The sequence below is a fragment of the Coenobita brevimanus genome, chromosome 57 (genome assembly GCF_032717465.1).
Source record: "Coenobita brevimanus isolate Jiangsu-jjx chromosome 57, ASM3271746v2, whole genome shotgun sequence".
NCBI lineage: Eukaryota > Metazoa > Arthropoda > Malacostraca > Decapoda > Coenobitidae > Coenobita > Coenobita brevimanus.
The window spans coordinates 12,145,223-12,157,651 of record NC_137010.1 but is presented as its reverse complement, the minus strand read 5'-3'; the positions used below and the strand labels follow the sequence as shown (position 1 = coordinate 12,157,651).

Sequence of the window (12,429 nt, the reverse complement as noted above, 5' to 3'; positions counted from 1 at the left end):
TGTCGACATCGTATAAGCAAAATACTGTATAATGAGGCATTGTGTAACGAGGGGTTACTGTACAGTGCTCGTCAGAAATGTCAAGCGCCCTGCGTCCCTTCTATGAAACAAACCTTTCAGCATTGCAAAAACATAAATAATGCATTTTATTTACCTTTAGTGCTTCATAGGGTATCCTTTATGCTTCTTCACGGGCCTGAGACATCTTGGAAGTGAAAGAGTGAGGTTCCTGAGGTGCTGGAGGGGTATTTTGTCCCAGGAGTCACAAATGGCGGCTTCCAGCTTAGGCAGAGAGCTCACGTCCTTCCCTCGGAGATTCTTCTTTACGATGTACGAGAGGTTTTCTATCGGGTTGAGGTCTGGGCTATTGCCTGGCCAGTCTTTCATGAATGATACCTCGCAGTCACGAAGCCAGTTGGTGACCGATTTGGCCTTATGAGCAGGTGCACCGTCCTGCTGAAACACTCGTGCACCTGTGAGGTCGAAGGACTTTGGTAAATGATCACAAAGAAGCTCCAGATAAATATCCTGATTCACTCTGCAGTTCTTGGGAAGCACAATAAGCTTCCCCAAACCTTTACCAGAAAAACAACCCCATACCATGAGTGAATCAGGGTGTTTAACTGTGTTTTCCACGTAATGTGGGTCAAGCGGGTCACTACCTTTGCACCGGTACACACGTGCTCCTCAATTACAGGTAACACTAAACATTGCCTCATCAGACCACAACACTGACAGCCATTGCTCCTCACCCCAGTTGAGGTATTTGTTAGCAAAGGCAAGCCTACGAAGTCGCTGGTAACGTGTGAGAAGAGGCTTTCTCACAGGCCTGTGACTTGTGTAACCAAGTTCATGGACCCTTTGAGACACTGTGCGCACAGAAACCTCACCAAACACTTCCGGGTTGCTCTCCTTTATTTTCCTTGCACTCACACGAGGATTAGACTCCACTACACATTTTAAAACATTAACAGACCTCGGGGAAGTTTTCCTGGCCTACCAGACTGCGGTTTCTTTGTGGGAATGTCATCACTGTTTTCCACTCGAAAACGTTTGCACCACCTACGCACTGTCGATCGACCCACTCCAACCAGTTCACTAATTTCCTTCGTTTGGTGGCCTGCCTCCTTTAGAGCAATGATCTGGGATATGATTTCACTCGATAGTTCACGGGTAGGTGCCATAACAAAGTGGCGAAAGCCAAAACACTGCGGGACACTCGATAAAAAATGGCACAATAAGAGAGGGAGACGCGGCAGAGTTCCTCTCTCTCAGGCAGCCCATAGGCAACTGAGGCGAGAACCAACCAGCACGCAGTAAGGCCTCAGGCTCCCGTGACGTCATGCTAGCGCCGCAAACATCTGGCTCAATTTTTAGTACCAAAAATGATTGATTCTTTTTTGGCCACAAGTATTGCGCGCCTTGCCATAGGCGTTCGATACTTCTGACGAGCACTGTATATACTGTACAATACTACTGGGGATAAACCCGGGTAGTGCAGCCCCCGTTTGTGTAACCCTAATTTAGGGAGAAAAGAAGAAAACCAAAAAACTCAAACAAAGAACAGAAATAAAAAAATGGTGTCTGCAATGTCACCACAAGCAGGTGGGGTACGACTTGGCTACCCTTCTAGGAAAGGTAACCCAAACCGAGGTGCCGCAAAAGTACTGAGATGGTATTTTACAACTTTTCCCACTTTGAACTTTATCGCAGCAGCAAATACATCACATAGGCAAGACCTCATTGGTTACAATATTGCCAATGTGCAAAGCAAGACTTTGAATGTCAGCACCCAGCAGCCCATGTTTTGGAGGCCAATTTCTGGAACTTTCCTGCAGATGTCAATATCTTCACTGTGCTTATCAAATATGGGTAGGTTTTATCCATCCATCCATCCATCCATCATCCAATCCTACATTGCCCCATGAGGGTTAGGCAAGTTGGTCCTGGCATTTAAGATGAGAGTGACCAGCCTTACTCATCCCTGAGTGGTATTACATGAGCAGTAAACCCCAACCACTCCTTGGATATAAACCTTCACCAGCTCAATCCAATTGGAATGCCGTAATTACCCACTAAACCACCAGGTGTCAAAATTTGGTTATATGGTTACCACCCAGTGTAGTAAATGGTTTCCTGGTGTACAGGCAACCATTTGGCTTGTCACTCAGTGTAGAGTCACCCACAGGCAGAAGGAAGAGGAAAGAACGAAGGAAAGAAAGACAGAAGAGGGAGTGTAAAGTCACCTGTAAGCAGAAGGATGAGGAAAAAATGAAGGAAAGAAAGACAGAAGAGGATGGAAGGAGAGAAGGATGGAGGAGAGGAAAGGGCAGCTATCTGCCCAAATGGTGAATAGTACATATGGAATCCATATAAGTGGAGGGGTTACTGTGATCTTAATGTGAATCTCATAAACTACTTTGTCATGGCCTGCATTGAACTAATACAACTTAAATCTAACCTAACTCAGCTTACGATAAATCATCTTAACCTACTTAGTACTGTTTGGTTAGGTTCAGTTATGAGTCTTGCATTTTGGTTGTTGAAGTAAAAACAGTTATGGTGCAACATGTTGTGGCATGGTCATTGAACCTATCATTTTAGTACTTACTGGGTATATTTTTTATTTATTGATTTATTTTTGAGGAGGAAAACTCATTATCTGTAAGAGATGGTAAATTAGTGCATGCGAAAGAGGTGTGAAAGCTGATGAGGTTAGGGAAATGGCAGGATATAAAGCTGGCTGGAGGAATTTTGTGTATAAGGGTGTATGGCCCGAAGTTGCACCCCTTCTCAACTTGATAGTTATCAGATTGACTCAGTTGGATAGGTACTGTAGATGTGAGGCTGCATGTGGAATTTGTACCTGTCTGGTGGACCCAGTGAGTAAATAGGAGAGTGGCTCATTCAGTTGGGCAAACTTTGGTCAGTATCTCATTCTATCAAGTTTTTTCTGACTCTGAACCCTACCTCACCCCACCCTAGGATGGGAAAGGTCTGGATGATGATGATGATGATGATGATGATGATGATGATGATCTCCTCAGGATGAAGATGGAACAAACAGAATCAGTACCAATGATCGGTCCGTCATCAAGCGAGAGATTGTTGACTTGATGTTGAGGTCCTCAGAGGGGGTTCAGCGGCAGTTGTCTGAGTCAATCTCAATCATTGGAAAGTCAGACTTTCCTCATCAGTGGCCAGACCTCATCCCTTACATGGCTGAGAAGTTCAAATCAGGTATGTTAAAGATTTTTATGTATGTGGCAGCTATCATTTGCAGCCTTTCAGTATGCAAAGTGTGGGATTTATTTCCAAGTAACAAAACTTAATCATAATCCTACTTTTTTCTTGCAGTTAATTCAACAGGTATTTCAGTGTGGTAGTGCACAATCAAGAAATAGGAAAAAAGTTCATATCCCATTTTGATTGCTTAAAAGAAAATATGATTAATTCCGTGTGCAAATACTGTCCTCCTTTTGATATTTTTATTGACCTTTTCTTGTCAGTAAACTAGGTAGCCTTTGTCATCGTATGTGGAAAATACAAATTTAAATACAGAAGCAATCAAAGAGCATATTATTGAATGTGTAACCAATAGCTGCACACATTTAAGGTTGCATGCATCCATTGGCATGATTAAGCCCCAATATTGCAGAATTCCACTGCAAGATGTGCTCAGTAACAAGTAGGGAGTTCATTTTGGTACTAGTTTGTAGATGTCGAGCTACTAGCAACATACAGTGGAGTCCCGCAGTTAGTGGCATCATCGTTTGTGGTTTCATGATTACTGGTGGCCTGCAAATATTCCCAAACACCAGGTTTCATGCGAGAACCCCTTTGTTCGCGGTGAGAAAAATGTAAACAAGCCGTGTACACTGCTCGAGACAGGGCGTCAAATCCCACTTCCTGGGTTTGCTGACGTAACCAACAGTGAATTGGAGCAGTTGATCGGCCACACACCGACAGTGTCTGTTGAAGAAATGTCAGAGCTGGAGGAGGACAATATGGAACAGCAGCAGCCAGTAGAACAGCCAAAAGAAGATGACAAAACTCCAACAATGTCGTCACTTTCATCTTAGCTGGTCACTTTCGAGAATTTGCTAGAGGAAGTCAACCTAGCCAGCAAGCATGAGTGCCTGTTCCATGTTTCTGCATTAGCAAAGCTGATAAACACTGTGTTCAGTGAGTAAGTGAATGTAAGACAGCTAGCTCTGATAACCCGCTACCTCAGCAGACCCCGGAAAGTGAAAGAGGTGGAAGGGCCAGTGTAAACAGCAGGGGCAGCTGAGTGTGGAGCACAACCCAGTGAAGATGCCATCGTGGACCTGCTCAAGGATGAGTCATTCTCAGGGTTTTTACATGAGCAGCAGTCAGAAGAGATGCAGCATAGGATAAAGTGTGTTGTATGGAGAGGCAGAGGCAGAGGAGTTGCTAGAGGTGGCGGGGCACAGTATCCTCACCACCTGCCTTGGAAATTTTGCCCCCATCCCTTCCATTAAGTACCTCACTCCAGCCTTCCATGTGAGTTTCCTTGCCTATTACAGTATATACTTTGTATTAATACTAGTTTCTTTTCAGGTGTGATCAATCAGTAAATTTTACATTGCATAAATCAGTTTTAGGGAGAGTTGGCATGGGACCCGGAACCAATTGGCCAATTTCCCATAGGATCAATGCCCCATCTTTAGCGGTTTCATGATTTGCGGTGCTTGTCATGGAACCAATTATGCTTGAAAGGAAGAGCTTCACTGTAGGAGATACAACCATAGAGTAAAATGTGGCTTGAAGCTTGGTAACTAGCCACAAAATCATTAATCTTAAGCAGGAAACTCACCCACGAGTACAGTACAGTCCCAGTTAACTGAGATGCTCGGGGAATTAACCTTCCCAGTTACCGATTTTTCCCGGCTATCAGCTATTATATACTCATATATAGACCATATCATTGCAGTACTGTATATTCAGTATCACTCGTATCCAGGACCACACTGACATTTTGCCATTAAAATAACCTAAAATGCACTCCCATTGACGTAACACACTTGGTTTCAATGTCTTGTGGTAGTGCAAAGTGCACATGGTGTTCGTTTTGGTAAATATTATTCACTACACAGTATTTTAGTCATCAAACTAAAGTAATAAATCTTGAGCATTTATTGGTGAACAGATGATTTGGAAAGAAGTGTTCTACAGTACAGTTATCATGACTCCCTTGCCCACAGTTGTGTATATGTGCCATGGCCAACCCATTTATTCCTTACTTGACTGCCATCACCATGTGTCCATCCCTCACTCGCCACTCAGCTGTTATGCAGGTAATACATTAAATACGAAGGAATTGCAAGCACAGTAATATTGTCAAATAGGCTAAAATAAATGCTTCATATCTATCAGCTAGAGTTTTTCTTTTCTGCCAGTGCAAATGTATTCTAAGTTGACATCATCTTAGAACGCAGTTGATGACAGTGCCGATGCAAATGCATTCATATATGACATCATCTTTAAACATTTGATGACAGTGCAAATGGGTTCTAAGATGACTGTCTTATAACACATGATGCCAATGCAAATGTGATTTAAGATGACCTCATCTTAAAATGCATTTGATGACAGTGCAAATGCATTCAGAGGTGACAATTTTGGAACACTTTTGATGACAATGCCAATGCAAATGCACTCTAAGATACTATCTTAGAACACATTTTATGACAATGAATTTGCATTGGCAGAAAAGATAAACTCTAGCTAATAGAAATGAATCATTTATTTGTCGAAATTACTGTACTTGCAGTCCCTTTATATTTACTGTTTTATTTGTAAAACAGCTGGGTGGCGAGTGAGGGATGCTGTGACAGCGGTCAGTGAGGGCATATACTCACAACTGAGCAAGAGAGTCGTGAACTCGTGATAAGTCTCCTATAGAACACTTCTTCCCAAATCATCAGTTCACCAATAAATGCTCATGATTTATTTCTATAGCTCTTTTTTTCCCATGTTTTTATGAATATAATGGATATTATTTAACAGAATGGACTTGCCAAGGCATTGTAAGATTCTGGAAGCTTGTGGGTAGTTAGAGTCGGTTGGTTAGGTAGAAAACTGCACTGGTACCACACCTTTTTGGCCAATGAAGAATACATATACTTTTTTCCAGTGGAATTGTTCATCTTGCTTTTCACACACAGACACACACCAAAAAATTGCTTAGGGCCCTGGGATTTTGTATCATAACTCATGGAACAACCTACGTTAAAGTCTGTAGTAGTAGTAGTAGTAGTTGTTCCCTAGGCAGTCTGGCCGAACAGCCCCGAGTCCCTTAGGAAGGCCATTGCCGAGACTGATGGTGGGCAGCAAACGAAGAAGGACCTTGCGCAAGCGCAATACACAATCTACAATTCACTACCTTGCACAAGTGCGCAATCTGACAAATATTTAGCTAGCACAATGTCGCAAAGCATAAGTGCAAACCATTTGCATATATTTGTGGGGATTATTGTAAAATATTGATATAATTGAATAGAATAGCATACTTACTTTTATTTATTATGTTATTTTCTATTATTAGTAATTTGCGCACGTGCATAATCTAATATTTAGCTTGCGCAATGTCACTAAGTGCTAGCACAAACCATTTTGCTTATCCATCCATCCATCCATCATCCAATCCTACATTGCCCCATAAGAAGCGTAGGAGCCCGGGGTTAGGTAGTTGGTCCCGACATTTAAGATGAGAGTGACCAGCCTCACTCATCCCTGAGTGGCATTACATGAGCAATAAACCCCAACCATCCCTTGGATATAAACCTTCACCGGCTCAGTCCTATTGGAGTGCAATAATTACCCACTAAACCACCAGGCGCCACAATTTGGTTATGTGGTTACCACCCATCGTAGTAAGTGGAGTCCTGGTGTACAGGAAACCATTTGGCTTGTCACTGAGTGTAGAGTCATCCACAGGCAGAAGGAAGAGGAAAGAATGAAGGAAAGAAAGACAGAAGAGGATGGAAGGAAAGAAGGATGGAGGAGAGGAAAGGGCAGACACCCAACAGCAGCACTACATCGAGTGAGTGGATGGCGAGCACCCCCACCTACCACAAACCATTTGCATATATTTGTAGGAACTACTGTAAAATATTGAGATATTTAAATATATTAGCATACTTACTTACTTTTATTTATTATTATTCTATCTATCTATCTATCTATTGCCAGACGCCTTTATCCCGTAAGGGGTGGCCATTGGCCACCAACAAACAACAAATTGCCTCCATGTCACCCTGTCCCCCGCCATTTCACTGCCCTGCTCCCAGCTCACACCCCATTCTCTCCACTCCATCCCTCCATCTCATCCTTGGCTTCCCCCTCCCTCTCCCCCCCTCCACCTCACTCACACTCTCTCTCCTCATTAGTGTTGCACTCTCCATCCTCTCCATATGACCAAACCACCTCAGTGTGTTTCTCCTAACGCTTCCTATCACATCCACATCCACACCACAATGCTCCTTCACTTCTTCATTTGTCAGTCTCTCTCTCCATGTAACTCCACATGCTCCTCTCAAATAATTTATTTCCACAGCTCTCACTCTTGACTTCTGTCCCTACAACAAGGTCAAAACTTCACTTCCATACATTAGAGTTGGTATCACAATACTGTCATGTAGTAACTTTTTCACATGTGGAAGTTCAAACAGAGGAGTGAGCGGGCTGCGAAGCGGAGGGACAGGGAAACAAAGGCTGTGATGTTGCCAGTTTTACTTTTATCTGCATTTTCGCAAGACGTTGTATTTAATAATTCAGTATAGATACACAACAGCATGTGTAATTCCTTACAAAAATCATTAAAACATAATATTTAAATCAAATATCCACAGCCTATTAAATTATTAGGCTGTGGATATTTGAATTATATAATATGTTTTAATGATTTTTTTAAGGAATTGCATATGCTACTCTTAATAAATAATTTATTTTTCATTTTTTTATTATTTACTAAAAATAATAATTTAAAAAATATTAAAATACATTATATCTGTTGAAACTGTAGCATCAGTCGAGCAGGGCAGTACTCCCGAGGTGGATGGATAGCTGATGACAGGGAGTGCTGGAGCTCCCTTTTCATCAGCCCTTAGGACTAGTTCCTGACCATCCCCCTTTGCTGAACTTTTTCAGTGTCTCAGTTACACAGAGAGTAGGCCAGCATGCTCTCCAACACAAATTTCTCTAACTATCTACACCAAACTACATGCACAGGACACACTACACTTCCTATTCCAAAATTCAAAAAAATCATGGCGTCGCTTCATCACCCAGCCTCGGAGTCCCCGGGGGGGGGGGGGCATAAATGCCCCCACCTTACGCCCCTCTCCCAGTGACGACTCGAGGTGCCTGGAACCACTGTCTGACTCTCTTGTTCTTCATTTTTGCAACATTCACGGCCTTTCCTCTAACTTTCCCTCTGTTGAGCACCACCTCTCCTCCTCTAAACCTCACCTTCTTTTTCTAACTGAGACTCAGCTGTCTGAGGCAACTGACAGCAAACCCTTTTCTGTATCTTCCTACTTTCTCTATACCCATTTCAAAGCCAAAGGTGGCTGTTGTTTATATATATGCAACGACTTATCTTGCTCTCGTGTTCCTGAACTCGATTCTTCTGATTTCACTACACTCTGGCTTCGGCTTTCCTGTCATTCTCTGACTAGAATATATCTGTGCTGTTTACTGACTATCAAAAATTCTTCGACTATCTTACTTCCACGATGAAACACATTCTATCCATTTCTCCTTTCTCTGAAATCTCCGTTCTAGGAGACTTCAATGTTCACCACCACCTTTGGCTCTCCTCTCGTTTCACTGATCCACGTGGTGAACAAGCCTACATCTTTTCTATCCTTAATGACCTAGAGCAGCTTGTACAGCACCCTACCCGTATCCCAGACTGCCTTAGAGAGAGATCCAACATACTTGACCTCTTCCTTATAACTAATCCTTCTGCTTACACTCTTAATCTTTTCTCTCCGTTTGGCTTCTCCGTTCACAACCTTATCACCTTAACCTGTCCTGTCACTCTGGTATGGCCTGTGGACCCTCCAGGGAAACGTCGTCTGTGGCATTTTGGAGCCACGGATTGGGAGGCCCTCAGGCAGTACTTCTTCGATTTTCCCTGGAATGATTATTGCTTTCATGGCCGGGAGCCATCTGAATGTATTTTGCGCATTACAGAGGTTATTCTTTCTGGCATGGAAGCATGCATTCCTTTCTCATATCCTTTGACTAACGCAAGAAAACCTTGGTTTAATCACGCTTGTTCTAATGCTGTCCACAACAAGGAGAGGCCCTACAAAAGGTACCGGAGCCAACCCACCCCTGAATCACATCATCTTTACGTTTCTGCCTGGGATCATGCTAAGTCTGTTCTACGCTCTGCTAAAAATAATTTCATCCATACTAAATGCTGTCAACTCTCCAACTCTAATTCTACCCGCTCCTTCTGGCACCTTGCCAGAAACCTTTCTAACAACTTTACCTCATCATCCTTCCCTCCTCTTTTCTACTCTGATGGTTCTATAGCTATTGCTTCTACTGATAAAGCAGATCTCTTTGCACAGACTTTCTCCTCCAATTCCACCTTAGATGATTCCGGTGCTCTTCCTCCATCACTTCCCTCCTCTGACTTCCTCTTGGCTGACATTAAAATGTCTTCAGTTGATGTATTTTCTGCCATCACTGGCCTCAATACTAACAAGGCATACGGGCCAGATGGAGTCCCTCCTGTTGTTCTCAAGAACTGTGCTTCTGTGCTTACACCCTGCCTAGGCAAACTCTTTTGCCTTTGTTTGTCAACTTGTACCTTTCCTTCTTGCTGGAAGTTTGCTCTCATTCAGCCAGTCCCAAAGAAGGGTGACCACTCCCAACCCTCCAACTATCGTCCAATTGCTTTAACGTCCTGTATTTCAAAAGTTTTCTACTTAATTCTCAATAGAAAAATTTTAAGGAATCTTTCCTATCACAACCTTCTTTCTGATCGTCAGTACAGGTTCTGTGAGGGACGCTCCACTGGCGATCTTCTCACCTACATTTCAGGCTCCTGGTCATCCTCCTTTCGGGACTTTGGCGAAAGCTTTGCCATTGCACTTGACATCTCAAAGGCTTTTGATCGAGTCTGGCATAAATCTTTAATTTCCAAACTGCCCTCTTACGGTTTCCATCCTTCTGTCTGTGCCTTCATAGCTAGCTTCCTTTCTGGTTGTTCTATAGCCGTTGTTGTAGACGGCCATCATTCATCTCCTAGATCTGTCAACAGTGGTGTTTCTCAGGGCTCTGTCCTATCACCAACTCTCTTCCTTTTATTCATCAATGACCTTCTAAGCTGTACATCTAGCCCTATCCACTCATACGCTGATGACTCCACCCTTCACCTTTCCATTCGGTTCCCGCAATGCCCATCTCAGCAGTTACTTCAATAGACAAGGGATGAGGCTATGGCACACCTAATGTCTGACTTGGCTCGTATCTCTGACTGGGGTAAAAATAATTTGGTCATTTTTAATGCATCTAAGACTCAGTTCTTACATCTATCAACCCGACAAAATCTTCCACAGGTATACCCACTAGTGTTTAATAATATTCAGCTTAATCCTGCATCATCCTTGAACATGCTTGGGGTTTCATTTACTCGGGACTTATCTTGGAAAGATCATATAACATCTCTTGGAAAATCTGCTTCCAAGAGATTGGGTGTGCTATGCCGACTCCGTTCTTTCTTTACCCCCACACAATTGTTGACTCTATACAGGGATTTAATCCACCCCTGTGTGGAGTACAACTCTCATGTGTGGGGAGGCTCCCCACATACAGCTCTTCTCAATAGGGTGGAGTCAAAGGCTTTTCGTCTCATTAACTCTCCTCCTCTTACTGACTCCCTTCAACCTCTGTCTCTTTGCCGCACTGTTGCATCTTTATCTCTTTTCTATCACTACTTTAATGGTCATTGCTCCTCTGAACTGTCTACATGCATTCCTCCACCTCTACAATGGGCGTGTAGCACCCGTCTAGCAGCAAACTCTCATCCCTTTTCTGTCCAACTCTCTAATGCAAGAGTTAACTGTTACTCCCAGTCCTTCATTTTTGTAACAGGTCAACTCTGGAACCGTCTCCCTCTGTCTGTATTTCTTGCTGCCTATGATCTCCAGTCTTTCAAACGCAGTGTGTCCAGGCATCTTGAAATGATCGGATCTTGAATTTGGCTGTCTATTGTATTTTGTTTTTCTCTTGGAGGGAACTGTTATTGCGGGCTCTTCTTCCTCGCATTAAAAAAAAAAAAAAAAAAAAGGTCTTCTTCCTCGCATAAAAAAAAAAAAAAAAGTCCCTCCCGCCTCCCCTCAACAGAACCCTCGTGACCCGCCCGAGTCTCCCCCATCCCTTGTCCAGACATATGGGAAGCTCCCAAGACCACTTGTCCCTTGGATTGCGCAGTGCGCAGTCCACAGGACAGGTGGGCAAGGCAGGTGCAAAAAGGCAATATTGTGCATGGTCTCTTTGATGCAGATGTGTCCCCAATTTACAGCCCTTCCCAGTCTTCAGTGTCATCAGAATCAATTGCATCATCGGAATCGGAGTCAGAGTATTCCCCAGTGAGAAAAAGAGGTGTGGGGAAGACACTCATGGTGATCAGCAAGTTGAGAGGCAGGGGAAAGAGGAGCGTGATGACTCACGGCGCCCCAGGGCATTCCAGCCACTCCTCACCACCCCGCACTCTACCTCGCCAACCACGAGGTAGAACAAAGGATTTAGGAGTGTGTGATACCTTCTCATGGACTGATGGGAATGATTTTGAACCGAAGGTCCCTGATTTTGATCGAGCTGAGGCAGGGATACAGTCAACGTTTCCTGTGAGTGAGGGGGACGAATATGTGAAGTATTTTACTGCCTTCCTCGATGAAAATACTGTGCAGCACATTTGTGATGAAACTAATCAGTACGAGTCGCAGTGTAGGGAAGAGGGTATCGGTCCCCTGGGGTTTGGGAAGATGCGAGTGTGGACAAGTGTTGGCATACAGGAAATGTATGTCTTCTTCGCACTTCTCCTCATGCCTCATGTCAGGAAACATGACTTGGCAGATTATTGGTTGGTGGATGACCTCATATCCACACCACAATTTGGCAAGTACATGTCATGGGACCGATTCATGCAGATCCTAGGATTTCTGCACTTCAGTGATAACACCAAACCCTCAGTGACCGATCCTCTGTGGAAAATTAGAGATGTCGTTACGATGTTCAAGAAGTTTGTGTCATTCTTCAAACCTTTCCAGAAAGTTGTAATTGACAAATCCCTAGTTTTGTTCAGAGGTAGACTTCACTTCGTACAGTACATTCCTTCAAAGAGGCACTGTTTTGGACTGAAGTTTTATGTACTGTGCGATTGTG

At 43.4% G+C, this 12,429-nt stretch overlaps 1 protein-coding gene across 1 annotated transcript in view; it reads left to right on the top strand.

The window, feature by feature from the left end:
• Positions 1–12,429, top strand: part of Cse1 (chromosome segregation 1) — a 125,360-nt gene that overhangs the window by 38,261 nt on the left and 74,670 nt on the right. Inside the window, exon 4 of the mRNA XM_080274211.1 lies at positions 3,048–3,240. Within this exon, the coding sequence (XP_080130337.1) occupies positions 3,048–3,240 (193 nt within the window). The remainder of the gene's footprint in view (positions 1–3,047; positions 3,241–12,429) is intronic.